The sequence below is a fragment of the Pleurodeles waltl genome, chromosome 3_2 (genome assembly GCF_031143425.1).
Source record: "Pleurodeles waltl isolate 20211129_DDA chromosome 3_2, aPleWal1.hap1.20221129, whole genome shotgun sequence".
Lineage (NCBI taxonomy): Eukaryota > Metazoa > Chordata > Amphibia > Caudata > Salamandridae > Pleurodeles > Pleurodeles waltl.
The window spans coordinates 25,548,958-25,566,750 of NC_090441.1; the positions used below are offsets into that span (position 1 = coordinate 25,548,958).

At 47.7% G+C, this 17,793-nt stretch overlaps 1 protein-coding gene across 8 annotated transcripts in view; it reads right to left on the minus strand.

The window, feature by feature from the left end:
• Positions 1-17,793, minus strand: part of NF1 (neurofibromin 1) — a 1,379,374-nt gene that overhangs the window by 1,215,866 nt on the left and 145,715 nt on the right. For all 8 annotated transcript variants that reach the window (XM_069226659.1, XM_069226655.1, XM_069226657.1 and 5 more), the window contains exon 3: positions 14,728-14,811. In XM_069226659.1, the coding sequence (XP_069082760.1) occupies positions 14,728-14,811 (84 nt within the window). The remainder of the gene's footprint in view (positions 1-14,727; positions 14,812-17,793) is intronic.

The following is a 17,793-nucleotide window of genomic DNA, read 5'->3' on the forward strand; positions in this document are numbered from 1 at the left end:
GGTGAGGCCATACTGCAAGTAAGAATCATGAGCTGACCTGGTAAGGCCCTACTGCATGTAAGAATCATGAGCTGACCTGGTAAGGCCCTACTACATGTAATGATCACAAGCTTATCAGTTAAGACCCTACCTCATGTAAGGATCATGCATTGACCTGTTGAGGCCCTACTGCATGTAAGGATAATGCGCTGACATGTTACGATCCTACTGCATATAAGGGTCATGAGCTGACCTGTTACGATCCTACTGCATATAAGGGTCATGCACTGACCTGTTATGATCCTATTGCACGGAAGGGTCATGCACTGACCTGTTAAGGCCCTACTGCATGAAGGATCATGCGCTGACCTGTTAAGGCCGTACTGCATGCAAGGGTCACGCACTGACCTGTTACAATCCTACTGCATATAAGGGTTATGCGCTGACCTGGTAAGGCCCTACTGCATGTAAGGGTCATGCGCTGACCTGGTAAGGCCCTACTGCATGTAAGAATCATGAGCTGACCTGGTAAGGCCCTACTACATGTAATGATCACAAGCTTATCAGTTAAGACCCTACCTCATGTAAGGATCATGCATTGACCTGTTGAGGCCCTACTGCATGTAAGGATAATGCGCTGACATGTTACGATCCTACTGCATATAAGGGTCATGAGCTGACCTGTTACGATCCTACTGCATATAAGGGTCATGCACTGACCTGTTATGATCCTATTGCACGGAAGGGTCATGCACTGACCTGTTAAGGCCCTACTGCATGAAGGATCATGCGCTGACCTGTTAAGGCCGTACTGCATGCAAGGGTCACGCACTGACCTGTTACAATCCTACTGCATATAAGGGTTATGCGCTGACCTGGTAAGGCCCTACTGCATGTAAGGGTCATGCGCTGACCTGGTAAGGCCCTACTGTATGTAAGGATCATGAGCTGACCTGTTAAGGCCCTACTGCATGTAAGGATCATGCGCTGACCTGGCAAGGCCCTACTACTGCATGTAAGGGTCATGAGCTGACCTGTTAAGGCCCTACTGCATGTAAGGATCACGCGCTGACCTGTTCTAATCCTACTGCATATAGGGGTCATGCACTGACCTGTTATGATCCTATTGCACGGAAGGGTCATGCACTGACCTGTTATGATCCTATTGCACGGAAGGGTCATGCACTGACCTGTTAAGGCCCTACTGCATGAAGGATCATGCGCTGACCTGTTAAGGCCGTACTGCATGCAAGGGTCACGCACTGACCTGTTACAATCCTACTGCATATAAGGGTTATGCGCTGACCTGGTAAGGCCCTACTGCATGTAAGGGTCATGCGCTGACCTGGTAAGGCCCTACTGCATGTAAGAATCATGAGCTGACCTGGTAAGGCCCTACTACATGTAATGATCACAAGCTTATCAGTTAAGACCCTACCTCATGTAAGGATCATGCATTGACCTGTTGAGGCCCTACTGCATGTAAGGATAATGCGCTGACATGTTACGATCCTACTGCATATAAGGGTCATGAGCTGACCTGTTACGATCCTACTGCATATAAGGGTCATGCACTGACCTGTTATGATCCTATTGCACGGAAGGGTCATGCACTGACCTGTTAAGGCCCTACTGCATGAAGGATCATGCGCTGACCTGTTAAGGCCGTACTGCATGCAAGGGTCACGCACTGACCTGTTACAATCCTACTGCATATAAGGGTTATGCGCTGACCTGGTAAGGCCCTACTGCATGTAAGGGTCATGCGCTGACCTGGTAAGGCCCTACTGTATGTAAGGATCATGAGCTGACCTGTTAAGGCCCTACTGCATGTAAGGATCATGCGCTGACCTGGCAAGGCCCTACTACTGCATGTAAGGGTCATGAGCTGACCTGTTAAGGCCCTACTGCATGTAAGGATCACGCGCTGACCTGTTCTAATCCTACTGCATATAGGGGTCATGCACTGACCTGTTATGATCCTATTGCACGGAAGGGTCATGCACTGACCTGTTATGATCCTATTGCACGGAAGGGTCATGCACTGACCTGTTAAGGCCCTACTGCATGAAGGATCATGCGCTGACCTGTTAAGGCCGTACTGCATGCAAGGGTCACGCACTGACCTGTTACAATCCTACTAGATGTGAGGGTCATGCACTGACCTGGTAAGGCCCTACTGCATGTGAGGGTCATGCAATGACATGTTACGATCCTATTGCATATAAGGGTCATGCGCTGACCTGTTAAGGCCTTACTGCATGTAAGAATCATGCGCTGAACTGTTACGATCCTACTGCATATAAAGGTCAAGCGCTGATCTGGTAAGGCCCTACTGCATGTGAGGGTCATGTGCTGACCTGGTAAGGCCCTACTGCATGTAAGGGTCATGCGCTGACCTGGTAAGGCCCTACTGCATGTAAGGGTCATGCGCTGACCTGGTAAGGCCCTACTGTATGTAAGGATCATGAGCTGACCTGTTAAGGCCCTACTGCATGTAAGGATCATGCGCTGACCTGGCAAGGCCCTACTACTGCATGTAAGGGTCATGAGCTGACCTGTTAAGGCCCTACTGCATGTAAGGATCACGCGCTGACCTGTTCTGATCCTACTGCATATAGGGGTCATGCACTGACCTGTTATGATCCTATTGCACGGAAGGGTCATGCACTGACCTGTTATGATCCTATTGCACGGAAGGGTCATGCACTGACCTGTTAAGGCCCTACTGCATGAAGGATCATGCGCTGACCTGTTAAGGCCGTACTGCATGCAAGGGTCACGCACTGACCTGTTACAATCCTACTAGATGTGAGGGTCATGCACTGACCTGGTAAGGCCCTACTGCATGTGAGGGTCATGCAATGACATGTTACGATCCTATTGCATATAAGGGTCATGCGCTGACCTGTTAAGGCTTTACTGCATGTAAGAATCATGCGCTGAACTGTTACGATCCTACTGCATATAAGGGTCAAGCGCTGATCTGGTAAGGCCCTACTGCATGTGAGGGTCATGTGCTGACCTGGTAAGGCCCTTCTGCACGTAAGGGTCATGCGCTGACCTGGTAAGGCCCTCCTGCACGTAAGGGTCATGCGCTGACCTGGTAAGGCCCTCCTGCACGTAAGGGTAATGCGCTGACCTGTTAAGGCCCTACTACATGTAAGAATCACGAGCTTATCTGTTAAGACCCTACCTCATGTAAGGATCATGCGCTGACCTGTTAAGGCCATACCGCATGTAAGGGTCATGCACTGACCTGGTAAGGCCCTACTACTGCATGTAAGGGTCATGCGCTGACCTGCTAAGGCCCTACTGTATGTAAGGATCATGCGCTGACCTGTTCCGATCCTACTGCATATAGGGGTCATGCGCTGACCTGTTGAGGCCCTACTGCATGTAAGGATCATGCGCTGACCTGGTAAGGTCCTACTGCAAGTAAGGGTCATGCGCTGACCTGGTAAGGCCCTACTGCATGAAAGGGCCACACACTGACTTGTTACAATCCTACTAGATGCGAGGGTCATGCAATGACCTGGTAAGGCCCTACTGCAAGTAAGGGTCATGCAATGACCTGTTACGATGCTATTGCATGTAAGGGTCATGCGCTGACCTGTTAAGGCCCTACTGCGTGTAAGCATCATGCGCTGAACTGTTCCGATCCTACTGCATATAGGGGTCATGCACTGGCCTGTTGAGGCCCTACTGCATGTAAGGGTCATGCACTGACCTGGTAAGGCCCTACTGCATGTAAGGGTCATGCACTGACCTGGTAAGGCCCTTCTGCATGTAAGGGTCATGCACTGACCTGGTAAGGCTCTACTGCATGTAAGGGTCATGCGCTGACCTGGTAAGGCCCTACTGCATGAAGGATCATGCGCTGACCTGGTAAGGCCCTACTGCATGAAGGATCATGCGCTGACCTGGTAAGGCCCTACTGCATGAAGGATCATGTGCTGACCTGTTAAGGCCCTACTGCATGTAAGCATCATGCGCTGACCTGTTAAGGCCCTACTGCATGTAACCATCATGCTCTGACCTGTTACGATCCTACTGCATATAAGGGTCATGCGCTGACCTGGTAAGGCCCTACTGCCATTAAGGGTCATGCGCTGACCTGGTAAGGCCCTACTGCATGTAAGGGTCATGCGCTGACCTGGTAAGGCCCTACTGCATGTAAGGGTCATGCGCTGACCTGGTAAGGCCCTACTACTGCATGTAAGGATCATGCGCTGACCTGCTAAGGCCCTACTACATGTAAGAATCACAAGCTTATCAGTTAACACCCTACCTCATGTAAGGATCATGCATTGACCTGTTGAGGCCCTACTGCATGAAGGATCATGCGCTGACCTGTTAAGGCCCTACTGCATGTAAGCATCATGCGCTGACCTGGTAAGGCCCTACTGTATGTAAGGGTCATGAGCTGACCTGTTAAGGCCCTACTGCATGTAAGGATCACGCGCTGACCTGTTCTGATCCTACTGCATATAAGGGTCATGCACTGACCTGGTAAGGCCCTACTGCATGTAAGCATCATGCGCTGACCTGTTATGATCCTATTGCACGGAAGGGTCATGCACTGACCTGTTAAGGCCCTACTGCATGAAGGATCATGCGCTGACCTGTTAAGGCCGTACTGCATGCAAGGGTCACGCACTGACCTGTTACAATCCTACTAGATGTGAGGGTCATGCACTGACCTGGTAAGGCCCTACTGCATGTGAGGGTCATGCAATGACATGTTACGATCCTATTGCATATAAGGGTCATGCGCTGACCTGTTAAGGCTTTACTGCATGTAAGCATCATACGCTGACCTGTTAAGGCCCTACTGCATGTAACCATCATGCTCTGACCTGTTACGATCCTACTGTATATAAGGGTCATGCGCTGACCTGGTAAGGCCCTACTGCCATTAAGGGTCATGCGCTGACCTGGTAAGGCCCTACTGCATGTAAGGGTCATGCGCTGACCTGGTAAGGCCCTACTGCATGTAAGAGTCATGCGCTGACCTGGTAAGGCCCTACTACTGCATGTAAGGATCATGCGCTGACCTGCTAAGGCCCTACTACATGTAAGAATCACAAGCTTATCAGTTAACACCCTACCTTATGTAAGGATCATGCATTGACCTGTTGAGGCCCTACTGCATGAAGGATCATGCGCTGACCTGTTAAGGCCCTACTGCATGTAAGCATCATGCGCTGACCTGGTAAGGCCCTACTGTATGTAAGGGTCATGAGCTGACCTGTTAAGGCCCTACTGCATGTAAGGATCACGCGCTGACCTGTTCTGATCCTACTGCATATAAGGGTCATGCACTGACCTGGTAAGGCCCTACTGCATGTAAGGATCACGCGCTGACCTGTTCTGATCCTACTGCATATAAGGGTCATGCACTGACCTGTTATGATCCTATTGCACGGAAGGGTCATGCGCTCACCTGTTAAGGCCCTACCGCATGAAGGATCATGCGATGACCTGGTAAGGCCCTACTGCATGTAAGGGTCATGCGCTGACCTGGTAAGGCCCTACTGCATGTAAGGGTCATGCGCTGACCTGGTAAGGCCCTACTGCATGTAAGGGTCATGCGCTGACCTGGTAAGGCCCTACTGCATGCAAGGGTCATGCGCTGACCTGGTAAGGCCCTACTGCATGCAAGGGTCATGCGCTGACCTGGTAAGGCCCTACTGCAAGTAAGGGTCATGCGCTGACCTGGCAAGGCCCTACTGCATGTAAGGGTCATGCGCTGACCTGGTAAGGCCCTACTGCATGTAAGGGTCATGCGCTGACCTGGTAAGACCCTACTGCAAGTAAGGGTCATGCGCTGACCTGGTAAGGCCCTACTGCAAGTAAGGGTCATGCGCTGACCTGGTAAGGCCCTACTGCAAGTAAGGGTCATGCGCTGACCTGGCAAGGCCCTACTGCATGCAACCATCATGCTCTGACCTGTTACGATCCTACTGCACATAAGGGTCATGCGCTGACCTGGTAAGGCCCTACTGCAAGTAAGGGTCATGCGCTGACCTGGCAAGGCCCTACTGCATGTAAGGGTCATGCGCTGACCTGGCAAGGCCCTACTACTGCATGTAAGGGTCATGAGCTGACCTGTTAAGGCCCTACTGCATGTAAGGATCACGCGCTGACCTGTTCTGATCCTACTGCATATAAGGGTCATGCACTGACCTAGTAAGGCCCTACTGCAAGTAAGGGTCATGCGCTGACCTGTTAAGGCCCTACTGCATATAAGGGTCATGAGCTGACTTGTTACGATCCTACTGCATATAAGGGTCATGCACTGACCTGTTGTGATCCTATTGCACAGAAGGGTCATGCGCTCACCTGTTAAGGCCCTACCGCATGAAGGATCATGCGCTGACCTGGTAAGGCCCTACTGCATGTAAGCATCATGCGCTGAACTGTTACGATCCTACTGCATATAAGGGTCATGCCTTGACCTGGTAAGGCCCTACTGCAAGTAAGGGTCATGCGCTGAACTGGTAAGGCCCTACTGCAAGTAAGGGTCATGCGCTGAACTGGTAAGGCCCTACTGCATGTAAGGGTCATGCGCTGAACTGGTAAGGCCCTACTGCATGTAAGGGTCATGCGCTGAACTGGTAAGGCCCTACTGCATGTAAGGGTCATGCGCTCACCTGTTAAGGCCCTACTGCATGAAGGATCATGCGCTGACCTGGTAAGGCCCTACTGCATGTAAGGATCATGCGCTGACCTGGTAAGGCCCTACTGCATATAGAGGTCATGCACTGACCTGTTGAGGCCCTACTGCAAGTAAGGGTCATGCACTGACCTGGTAAGGCCCTACTGCAAGTAAGGGTCATGCACTGACCTGGTAAGGCCCTACTGCATGTAAGGGTCATGCGCTGACCTGGAAAGGCCTTACTGCAAGTAAGGGTCATGCGCTGACCTGGTAAGGCCCTACTGCATGTAAGAATCACGAGCTGACCTGTTAAGGCCCTACTGCATGTAAGGGTCATGGCTGACCTGGTAAGGCCCTACTGCATGTAAGGGTCATGCGCTGACCTGGTAAGGCCCTACTGCATGTAAGGGTCATGCGCTGACCTGGAAAGGCCTTACTGCAAGTAAGGGACATGCGCTGACCTGGTAAGGCCCTACTGCAAGTAAGGGTCATGCGCTGACCTGGAAAGGCCTTACTGCAAGTAAGGGTCATGCGCTGACCTGGAAAGGCCCTACTGCAAGTAAGGGTCATGCGCTGACCTGGTAAGGCCCTACTGCATGTAAGAATCACGAGCTGACCTGTTAAGGTCCTACTGCATGTAAGGGTCATGGCTGACCTGGTAAGGCCCTACTGCATGTAAGGGTCATGCGCTGACCTGGTGAGGCCCTACTGCATGTAAGGGTCATGCGCTGACCTGGAAAGGCCCTACTGCAAGTAAGGGTCATGCGCTGACCTGGAAAGGCCCTACTGCATGTAAGGGTCATGCGCTGACCTGGTAAGGCCCTACTGCATGTAAGGGTCATGCGCTGACCTGGTAAGGCCCTACTGCATGTAAGGGTCATGAGCTGACTTGTTACGATCCTACTGCATATAAGGGTCATGCACTGACCTGTTGTGATCCTATTGCACAGAAGGGTCATGCGCTCACCTGTTAAGGCCCTACCGCATGAAGGATCATGCGCTGACCTGGTAAGGCCCTACTGCATGTAAGCATCATGCGCTGAACTGTTCCGATCCTACTGCATATAAGGGTCATGCCTTGACCTGGTAAGGCCCTACTGCAAGTAAGGGTCATGCGCTGAACTGGTAAGGCCCTACTGCAAGTAAGGGTCATGCGCTGAACTGGTAAGGCCCTACTGCATGTAAGGGTCATGCGCTGAACTGGTAAGGCCCTACTGCATGTAAGGGTCATGCGCTGAACTGGTAAGGCCCTACTGCATGTAAGGGTCATGCGCTCACCTGTTAAGGCCCTACTGCATGAAGGATCATGCGCTGACCTGGTAAGGCCCTACTGCATGTAAGGATCATGCGCTGACCTGGTAAGGCCCTACTGCATATAGAGGTCATGCACTGACCTGTTGAGGCCCTACTGCAAGTAAGGGTCATGCACTGACCTGGTAAGGCCCTACTGCAAGTAAGGGTCATGCACTGACCTGGTAAGGCCCTACTGCATGTAAGGGTCATGCGCTGACCTGGAAAGGCCTTACTGCAAGTAAGGGTCATGCGCTGACCTGGTAAGGCCCTACTGCATGTAAGAATCACGAGCTGACCTGTTAAGGCCCTACTGCATGTAAGGGTCATGGCTGACCTGGTAAGGCCCTACTGCATGTAAGGGTCATGCGCTGACCTGGTAAGGCCCTACTGCATGTAAGGGTCATGCGCTGACCTGGAAAGGCCTTACTGCAAGTAAGGGACATGCGCTGACCTGGTAAGGCCCTACTGCAAGTAAGGGTCATGCGCTGACCTGGAAAGGCCTTACTGCAAGTAAGGGTCATGCGCTGACCTGGAAAGGCCCTACTGCAAGTAAGGGTCATGCGCTGACCTGGTAAGGCCCTACTGCATGTAAGAATCACGAGCTGACCTGTTAAGGTCCTACTGCATGTAAGGGTCATGGCTGACCTGGTAAGGCCCTACTGCATGTAAGGGTCATGCGCTGACCTGGTGAGGCCCTACTGCATGTAAGGGTCATGCGCTGACCTGGAAAGGCCCTACTGCAAGTAAGGGTCATGCGCTGACCTGGAAAGGCCCTACTGCATGTAAGGGTCATGCGCTGACCTGGTAAGGCCCTACTGCATGTAAGGGTCATGCGCTGACCTGGTAAGGCCCTACTGCATGTAAGGGTCATGCGCTGACCTGGTAAGGCCCTACTGCATGTAAGGGTCATGCGCTGACCTGGTAAGGCCCTACTGCATGTAAGGGTCATGCGCTGACCTGTTAAGGCCCTACTGCATGTAAGGGTCATGCGCTGACCTGTTAAGGCCCTACTGCATGTAAGGGTCATGCGCTGACCTGGTAAGGCCCTACTGCATGTAAGAATCACGAGCTGACCTGTTAAGGCCCTACTGCATGTAAGGGTCATGGCTGACCTGGTAAGGCCCTACTGCATGTAAGGGTCATGCGCTGACCTGGTAAGGCCCTACTGCATGTAAGGGTCATGCGTTGACCTGGAAAGGCCTTACTGCAAGTAAGGGTCATGCGCTGACCTGGAAAGGCCCTACTGCAAGTAAGGGTCATGCGCTGACCTGGTAAGGCCCTACTGCAGGTAAGAATCACGAGCTGACCTGGTAAGGTCCTACTGCATGTAAGGGTCATGCGCTGACCTGGTAAGGCCCTACTGCATGTAAGGGTCATGCGCTGACCTGGAAAGGCCTTACTGCATGTAAGAATCACGAGCTGACCTGTTAAGGCCCTACTGCATGTAAGGGTCATGGCTGACCTGTTAAGGCCCTACTGCATGTAAGGGTCATGGCTGACCTGGTAAGGCCCTACTGCATGTAAGGGTCATGCGCTGACCTGGTAAGGCCCTACTGCATGTAAGGGTCATGCGCTGACCTGGAAAGGCCCTACTGCAAGTAAGGGTCATGCGCTGACCTGGTAAGGCCCTACTGCATGTAAGAATCACGAGCTGACCTGGTAAGGTCCTACTGCATGTAAGGGTCATGCGCTGACCTGGTAAGGCCCTACTGCATGTAAGGGTCATGCGCTGACCTGGTAAGGCCCTACTGCAAGTAAGGGTCATGCGCTGACCTGGTAAGGCCCTACTGCAAGTAAGGGTCATGCGCTGACCTGGTAAGGCCCTACTGCAAGTAAGGGTCATGCGCTGACCTGGTAAGGCCCTACTGCAAGTAAGGGTCATGCGCTGACCTGGAAAGGCCCTACTGCATGTAAGAATCACGAGCTGACCTGTTAAGGTCCTACTGCATGTAAGGGTCATGGCTGACCTGGTAAGGCCCTACTGCATGTAAGGGTCATGCGCTGACCTGGTAAGGCCCTACTGCATGTAAGGGTCATGCGCTGACCTGGAAAGGCCTTACTGCAAGTAAGGGTCATGCGCTGACCTGGAAAGGCCTTACTGCAAGTAAGGGTCATGCGCTGACCTGGAAAGGCCTTACTGCAAGTAAGGGTCATGCGCTGACCTGGAAAGGCCTTACTGCAAGTAAGGGTCATGCGCTGACCTGGAAAGGCCTTACTGCAAGTAAGGGTCATGCGCTGACCTGGAAAGGCCCTACTACATGTAAGAATCACAAGCTTATCAGTTAAGACCCTACCTCATGTAAGGATCATGCATTGACCTGTTGAGGCCCTACTGCATGTAAGGATAATGCGCTGACCTGTTACGATCCTACTGCATATAAGGGTCATGAGCTGACCTGTTACGATCCTACTGCATATAAGGGTCATGCACGGACCTGTTATGATCCTATTGCACGGAAGGGTCATGCGCTCACCTGTTAAGGCCCTACTGCATGAAGGATCATGCGCTGACCTGTTAAGGCCCTACTGCATGTAAGGGTCATGCAATGACCTGTTACAATCCTATTGCATGTAAGGGTCATGCACTGACCTGGTAAGGCCCTACTGCATGTAAGGATCATGCGCTGAACTGTTATGATCCTACTGCATATAAGGGTCATGAGCTGACTTGTTACGATCCTACTGCATATAAGGGTCATGCGCTGACCTGTTATGATCCTATTGCACGGAAGGGTCATGCGCTCACCTGTTAAGGCCCAACTACATGTAAGAATCATGAGCTGACCTGGAAAGGCCCTACTACATGTAAGAATCATGAGCTGATCTTTTAGGGCCTTACTGCATGTAAGGATCATGAGCTGATCTGTTAGGGCCTTACTGCATGTAAGGATCATGCGCTGACCTGGAAAGGCCCTACTGCGTGTTAGGATTATGCGCTGACCTGTTAAGGCCCTACTACATGTAAGAATCATGAGCTGACCTGTTAAGTCCCTACTGCATGTAAGGATCATGCGCTGACCTGCTAAGGCCCTACTGCATGTAAGCATCATGTGCTGACCTGTTAAGGCCACAGTAAGAGAAGTATGTCCTGGTTCAGTGCGTGTATTATCAGGCAGCCTCGTCAAACTGAGATCTTTTGTGCAAGAAGCCGTTGTCTGAGTTGTTACGAAAACTACTCTGCACACGTCAATAGACTCGACAGGCAGGAATGCCTTCTGCTGGCCCACCACGTGTCAGACCACACAAACCGCACCGGAGGAAGTGTTATTCTCTGAATGATCACTGTATGATGTCCTCTCGTTTCCAGTACATACTTTACACAATACACAAAACAAATCACTAGTGCCTGCAGCTAACTGGGGGGTACTAAGTGGGATTTATGATGATAAACCCTACATACGTTAATCTGTTTTAAACGCTGTTCCGATTTCTACTTTTTAGACAGCATTTCATTTTTATGGTCGCTGACATCTGATATACCAAAGTGAACTTGATAGCACATCCCAAATAACTGCACTCAACTCAATAAAATTATTCCCTGCAACCTTTCTTATAGGAATCCTTCCGTGTACCATAACAGTCATAAAAACTGGTAGAGTACACCTAAATCAATTGGATATTCACCCTCTACTTGGACTGTTGCGCCTATTTTCATTGGCGACAGTTGACACGCAGGAGTAAACAAAGGCCATCGAGACATACCATACACTTGTAATTACACTACAGATATTTACGGAGCACAACTTATTTTTCACATCTTCAAAATGTAATTATGCTGCTTGACTATCAGCCGATGCCCAGAACTTTTCAAGGTTTGCTGACAACTTTTAAAAGGCGGCATCAGGGCAGTAACATCTGCCCGCACTCTTCCTACCAGTGAGCTTACAGCCCCAGAACCGCTCACTGAAATCTCGGGGCCTTAAGGTAAGTGCAGAAAACATTACCAGAGCGAACGCTGGCTTGGTGAACCCTCCAGGTTGAAGGGAGAACTGACACGTGTGCATGACATACCGAAAACTCAAGGCACGTCTCCCAGTGGACGATTCTGCAGGGCCAGGAAACACCTGCAAAAGAAATCACGTTTACGGAAGTGACGAGTTCTTTGTTTGCAATGCCAAAATCAAAATCTTTAACCCGATGAAAAATACACCGGGCCGTAAAATAGGGAAACTGCATCTTCCACCGGTTTCTCATCTCCCTTTAAAAAGCAGAGACATTGTCTCTTTTATTTACTTTTTTAGAAATCGGATTCTTAAAGGTATGCCTTTTAATTTAAAAGGCCGCCCTTCACATTTACCATTTTATAGCAAGTTGCATGTTGTACGTATCTCACTTTTGTCAAGCTCCTAAAACGCCTGAAGATTTTAGGGGTCATGAGCTGATCTGTAAAGCTTCAAGAAGTTCCTCTCACTTGGATGTTCTCTAACAAGGAAGCCACCACTCTGAGGCTGGAATCCTTGGAGTAGGTGGTATCATCGCTTAACACTAACATTTGCTTGTCAGGATTTACACTGGAAAGGCAGTTTATACACAGAAGCCACAAGTCTGGAATGGAAACATTCAACTTCCTACAAGAATAAACACTACAAGAAGAGGGCGAGATTTTGGCGGAACTAGAGTCCATGATAGGATACTGGAAGCGGATAGGGTGGAGGGGGAAAACAAGAGTGGGTTTGTGAATATGATGAGAAAACCATTTTCAAATGTTGCAGAGTTCACAAAGGCAATGGAATCAAAGGGCACAACTTAAAAATAAAAATTAATAAAAAGTTGCTTCCGCAGTGTAGTCTTAGGTCCATTAGGTTAAAGCGCTACGAATCGAAAGGATATTATCTCAGGTTTTCTAATCATTCTCCCATGTTCCTAAATCTTTCTATTTAGCTATAGGTTATATGTGGCTTTCTACATCATTTCAAGGCCACTTCAAAGCATTTTGTGTGGTAGAGAATAATGCACCAGGTGGTCCAGGCTGGCAGCCAGCATGAACCATTCAGTTAGTGGGCCTCCTCGGAGGAGCCAGCAGGCTTCATAATGGCCTGCTTAAATGTGACTTTAAATCCTTTACAAAAAGCAAGGAGAGGAGAAAATAGATCCTCTGATGTCGCTTGCGCAGGACCCAAAGTCTGTTTTGGCCATCTCACCGACCATTTTCAGGTGTAGGCAAGTCTTGGCTGAGTGGCGGGACGTACATGCAAATGAATGTCTGGTTAATGGCAGAGGGATGTCGCTCTGTAACTACCCATAGATAGTGGGACGAGGTGGATCAAATCTAGTGCAAATCAAAGGAAGTCTTTCCTGGAGTCTCCGGTGTGGTGGGAGAAGGTTACAAGTGTCGAACCTATACATGAAATGAATCGTGTAGGTGTTGTGTGGCTGAAGAGAAGGTTGAAAGGTTACAAAGTGGGTGCGTTCATAGCATTCAAGAAGTTCAGATAATTCTTTCACTTTGTAGAGGTGCAGGGAGACGTGGACTATGCATCAGGTGTTGAACTCCATCTTTTCTTTAATTCTAGCTAATGTGGCAAAGGTGGCTTCAGTGCTGGAATAATGTGATCGTGGTGGCAGATGCTGATAATGACTATGTCTTATGACTGAGATCTCTGTAGTTTGAAAATATCCTTGTACACGAGGCTACTACAGAAGCAATTATCAAAGTGCAGTTTGAAGATCTCCACTGCAAAGGTCAAGGTGATATTTGAGGTTTCCCTAAGAGCAGAACCATTCCCTGCAACAAGCAGCGACTGTAAAAGACATTGTGAAGTCTTTCTTGAGCTGAAAAGAAATGTTATCAGTGGAAAGCACCCCTTAATGCAAGTTGTCTTTAACAAATACTTGAAGGGGGAGAGGGGTCTTAAAGTATTCTCCCAACTGAGGGTAGAGGTGTTCGGTCCACTGGCAGATTTCCAATTATTTTCACCGTTAGGGTGAAGCAGTTTCAATACATCCAAGTTTAGATGTGTTTTAGAAAGACTGTTACTTGGTTTTGGTCCCTGGGTTCATTTATTTTCCACAAAGGTGCAATAAAGTCAGCACTTATGAAAATGTTCACTATTTAAAAAAGTAAAAGTGATCTACTGGCCCTGTTATGCATAACACAGTTTTAAATGTTGCTTGTACAATTTTTGATTCCCATCTTAAATGGTGTTCGTATGTTTATGTCAAAATAAGCATTATTCAAATAAACATGTATAAAATAAGAGCAGCATAGCTAAGAATGTTGTTTACAATTAACAGAAATGTAAACTTCTTAAACCATTTTATATCAGGCGGCGAGACAGCTTGTAGTTGGGGTGCCTATACCCAAGTGGTCATCAGCTTCCGCGTACAAAGAATTTCAATGGGATGTCAACTGGACAATCAATATGCACGGTGTGCAGGACGTACTCACACTTATTAAAATTAAGATTAAAAAAAGTTGAAATTAAGGGGAAATAAATTACTTCAATATGCAATTCCAATAAAGTATAAACGCCCTTATGGGGTTCCCCAGTTGCAGACATTGGTATCTCAACATTATTATCAAATTATCTAGATATCAGTGGCTGTACTAGGGTCATCATCTGATGCCAACTTCTAGGTCAGTGTGATATAAACAAACGTATTTTCAGGTCATAGTACATAACAAAATAAGGAAGCCAATGTTTAATTAAAACTTATTCTATTGATAAGCACAAGAAAAGTTGGAATGTTTTGCACTTTGCAAAAAACAAACCAGTAAGAGGAGCCCTTGTTATGAGCCGGCATAAGTTTCAATGCTCACAAATGGATCACACATTAAAAATAAAACTACTTACCCCAGCAAGACACTTGTCAAGTGTATCCAGTATTATCAACTGTGATAAATATAAATTCTTCTCAGCAGCTTCCCCAAATATTCGCTACAGGGAAAGAGACAGCATGTTAAGACCACTGTTCATGCTTGAGGTAATTGCAATGTATAATCACCCAAGTCTGCAAGTACAATTTACAGTCAAGAAACAAAAATCACATGAGCCTCTTATGCACACATGAACACATGGGTTATCAATATATAAACAACACTGACAAAGAGTGTGGAAAGCTTGAGCTAGCTACTGAGCAGTAACAAATTCAGAGGTTCTTATGAGGTGATTCGCAAGACAGTTTGATTAAGTCATCAGTTTCTGCCACAGTTCTCTTTTGCCAATAGAGAATACTATACACCATTACAGTTGCTCCAGCATTGAAGAGGAAGAAGGTTGGATTTAATACTAACTATGAGGAACAAGGCCAAGTTCGCTTTTCATTCCTCGGAAAACAGCAAATGTACTAACAATTAATTAACAGTAGCACCTATTAATTAAAGTATATGGGAAAGGTAAAAACCAAGACACTGAATTGTGCAGAAGAAAATAATTAATATTAGATTTTCAGTTTATAAACAGAAAAAATAAGGGCATGTTTCTTCTTCTGCAGTCAAACTCATATTAATAGGAAAGAGTACCTTTAAAAGGTGAGGGAAGGGCAAATCCATGTACAAAATGCTCTTCATAGATCCATTACAAGATCTACTCACTCAGTAACCAATATGATTGGATTACCTACTAGTAATGTTCACTGCTTTCAGGTCCATCTCCCTCGCCTCCTTCCTTCCTTCATTCCTTACACTGGAGTAAAGTGGTTGTAATGAATCAAGATGTTCTTCCAGATGAAATAAAGATGTACAACTGCATGTAGTCACGAGGAAGCTTTATTCCAATATATAGGAGGTCCCATCCAGCCAAGATCCAACTGTCAGCCTCTCCTCACCAAGCTTTCTCTTGGGCCCTCGCCTCCCATTGCCGACTTGGAGAATAATTTGGCCACACTCAAAATCATCTCCATCCATGTTGTTTGAATCATCATTAACTTCATAGATACCTCCTTTCCTACTTTTGGTTCTGCAAACACTGGCAATGACCTTTCTTTTTGCACAAATTGCATGTTACTTTAATGGCAGGGCAATATCTATCATTCGCCATGTGGCCCTGCTTACCGCAACGAAAACATTTCCCTTGAAAGTTTTTCTGTTCCTTTCTATAATTTTGTTTCAGAGAGATTTCATGTTTGTCTCCATGACTCTTGATGAGATGTACAGAGTCACATTTGTTCTCCTCTTTCTTAATTGCCTCGACACATTTGAGGTAATGTTCAATTTTCTTTGCCAGTATAACAACCTCATCTAGTGTCGGATCATCCTTTTGCCAAATTTCCTCTCTGACCTTCTCAATGTTGCAGCCCAGCATAAACTGATCCCTGATTCTCTCATCCAAAAGTGGCCCAAATTTGCATGATGATGCCAGTTTCCTAAGGGCTGTAATATAGCTCTCTACGGTTTCACACTCTTCCTGGTTTCTCCTGCCAAAGTGGTATCTCTCGAGTATGGTGCTAACCTTAGGAAGATAATGTCTATCCAACTTTTCTATGCACGCTCATATTCATTTAGGTTCTCGTCAAATATGTCTGGAAGATTATCAAAAACTTCCTGACCTTCTGATCCTAAACAATGTAACAATAATGCAGTTTTCCTTTCAACGCTAAGTGATGCACCACACACTTTTGCGTACCTCTCAAAAACTTTCTTCCACTTTTGCCATTTTATAGGCGATTCTCCTGGCAAAGCCAAGAAAAACGAGGGCGCAGTAACATTCTGCATAATTGTGTGTTCCAACTCACAAACTCCTGTCTCTGAATCCTTAATTTTAAGGTCTTAAATAGTTCGTTATAATAGTTATATTAAACGTATTTTTTGTGCTTGGTAGAAAAAAAAGAAAGAAAAAAAAATGGCCTCCGTGTAGCTGACTGGTTGCTTTATAGTTAATATGAGCTGATCCGATCCAGATAACTCCGTAGGATTAGGGCTATGATACAAATGTTTATATATATTTATATCATGAAGAAACTGGCGCGTAGTGCTTGTGCGTTACAGTCGTTGTTAAGCTCATGTGCAGGTCCAAAGCTGCGCCGCTGTACGGTTTCTATAGAAACGCGTACACAGGCCAGCTGATTAGATCAAACCAAGCGCTCGCGTGGAGCCGGCGCGCGCTCAGCTGTTTAGTTAAGAAAGAAAGAAAGAAAAAAAACAACGCACGCTGGGAGTCAACGCGCACGGTCCTTCCTCTCAACAAACAAGCGTTCAAAGGACAAAATGAAAAACAGGAGAACAATAAAACAAAAGTCACCTTCTCCCGTTAGTACTCCTTGAGTTCTGAATCATAATCCCTTGTTGAGACCTCCATGTAACCAGCCGTTTAGATGATGTAGAAGGCTAAAAGAAACGCATCCCATCCTCCGTCGCCAGTGTAATGAATCAAGATGTTCTTCCAGATGAAATAAAGATGTACAACGGCATGTAGTCACGAGGAAGCTTTATTCCAATATATAGGAGGTCCCATCCAGCCAAGATCCAACTGTCAGCCTCTCCTCACCAAGCTCTCTCTGTCTCACCTCAGCCATGACATCACCAGATTCCAATCCACTCTCAAGAGTTCTACATTCCTATGCATACTACAGTGGTGTATTCTGATAGTTTCATGCCTTTGATGTATTTAATTTCTAAACTTTATTGAGCATAGCCTTTGGTCATGCACAGTATGGGTTGGTCTCATGTGCCTTGCTTATGGACATGCCCCGTGCTCAACCCACCACAGGTGGCCAAGACTGCGCACAATTGGCCACAGTGCTTAGCCAGCTCCCTGACCCTGTACCCACCCCACTGCAAGCAGCCAACCTTTACTGCACAAACGGGTTGGTCCACAAAGCTAGGACTTGGCCAGGCCCGGATTTATTATTTTTAGTAATTCTTTTTTGATTCGCAAGCCTTGGTTTAGATTCACTAACCATGGGCAAGCTTCTGTGACCCA